The 1,787-nt window shown below is 43.5% G+C and overlaps 1 protein-coding gene across 15 annotated transcripts in view; it reads left to right on the top strand.

Moving 5' to 3' along the window:
* ptprsb (protein tyrosine phosphatase receptor type Sb) overlaps window positions 1-1,787 on the top strand; it is an 81,006-nt gene that overhangs the window by 47,600 nt on the left and 31,619 nt on the right. For 9 of the 15 annotated variants that reach the window (XR_004334228.1, XR_004334230.1, XR_004334231.1 and 6 more), the window contains exons 6-7: window positions 45-155; window positions 897-908. Coding sequence is in view for 6 of the 15 variants with exons in the window: in XM_032530447.1 (XP_032386338.1) it covers window positions 45-155; window positions 897-908 (123 nt within the window). In the remaining 9 variants the exon portion in view is untranslated. The remainder of the gene's footprint in view (window positions 1-44; window positions 156-896; window positions 909-1,787) is intronic. The other 6 variants (XR_004334232.1, XR_004334233.1, XR_004334234.1 and 3 more) reach the window with 1 other exon arrangement.

The raw sequence follows: 1,787 nt of genomic DNA on the forward strand, positions 1-1,787 counted from the left end.
TCTCTCTCTCTCTCTCTCTTTCTCTTTCTCCTCCTGTCTTGCAGGAGCGTTACAGATCGAGAACAGCGAGGAAACGGACCAAGGGAAGTACGAGTGTGTGGCCACCAACTCTCGAGGCGTGCGCTACTCCTCCCCTGCCAACCTGTATGTGCGAGGTAGGACCTGAACCCAGAAACACACGTGCACACTCACGCACATGCACAGAACAGACACACAGAAATCCCTACAATTAAGGTGCTCTTTGTAAAAATACAGTATTTTGTTCATTTCTGTGCTTTTAAACAAGCATTACTAACCCATCCATTGTCTACAATATATGTTAACCCTGTTGTTTGGTATTTCTCACAACCACCTTTAACAAGTCCACCTTAAACCTCGGTGCGAGCCCCTGCCATGGAATCAAATTTGAAGTTGGGAGCACACCGTGGTTTAACTGCATGGAAACATCACTACTGTCTACTTAAATGGCTTCTGTACAAGAGGTGGATTAAGAGCAAAATGTTGCACAAAAGATGTACAAATTTGTTCGGAGATTTGAATGAAATTGGAAACAATCAGGCCATAAGTTATTCTTAAATATGTTAACGTTAACGGCATCATTTTGCACCCACACGATCCCAGTTTAAGTGATAATAGCCTCTGGATTGTGGGTGCTGGCGTATCTGGCTTATGTTTGAAAGACCACGACCAATGTTGAGATTTATAAGTTCTAGTTTCTATGTGAAGTGGGAAATCGGAGGAGTGTGTATGCGACGTGAGGGTGTTGGAGAGTGCGTGAGTGATGCAGTGGAGCGAGTGGCTTTGCGCTGGCCGTTTTTATTCTCTCTGTGTTTCCCCGTTCTCTCTCTCCCCCCTCACGTCATTGTGTTCTGCATCAACCCCCTCTCATCCCTCAGAGCTTCGAGAAGGTTGGTGTGCTCTTTCTTTTCTTTTGTTACTCCTTTGTTTCAGAAAGCTCCACTTATTGAAACAGAGAGAAACAAAAAAGGAAAAAAAAAAATACATTTAAAGGACACCGGAGTAGATTTTGAAGTGAAATAATTATGTCTCCAAAAAAAAAGAAAAAAAAAAAAAATGAAGAGAGTTGATTTCTCTGAAGTTGCTACGTTGATGAAGTGGTCTGCCTACGCAGCAGAGTGCATTGACTGCATTGTGAGGCCTTGTGTGCAGAACCCTTGGTATTGCCTTCACTCCCCGATCAATGTTTTCTGCATGGTATGATCTTGTTGTCATGGAGACCCAAGAATTGGAAGATTAAAAAGAGGCGATGTTTGCATGGAAGGAGTGAGAGAGAAAGAGAAAGGAGTACAGCTTGCATGTCTGTTGACTGACTGAGTGACACAAAAGCATGGCGCTGTGTATGTTCATGCCTATTGATATGCTCGCATTGTCATGTTATTGAACTTACTGTCTCGTCATGTCTGGCTACTGTCTCTCTATTTTCACGTGTAATGTGTCTAAGCTTCCATGCCATCACATCTGCTCTAATTCTGAACTTGTTGCACTGAGTGGAAGTCTTGCCCTCGCAGTCACTCTTCTGCCTTCTGTGTTGGCGTGGTATGTGCCGTCCAGGTTTGTAGGAGAAGCATCAGTTATTTGGCCAGATTCGTGCCATAAACTCATGATGGCGAGACAACCATCACATCGCCTGTGGGGGAAATTCTATTTAGTCTATACAGTCTATTTCCTTCACCTCAGTACACTTTACACAAATCGTTGTTTTTTTTTTGTTTTTTGGGCTTTTTACTTTATTAGATGGATAGAAAGGAAAGGGGGGGGGGGGGGGG

This window comes from Etheostoma spectabile, chromosome 12, assembly GCF_008692095.1.
Source record: "Etheostoma spectabile isolate EspeVRDwgs_2016 chromosome 12, UIUC_Espe_1.0, whole genome shotgun sequence".
Taxonomy (NCBI): domain Eukaryota; kingdom Metazoa; phylum Chordata; class Actinopteri; order Perciformes; family Percidae; genus Etheostoma; species Etheostoma spectabile.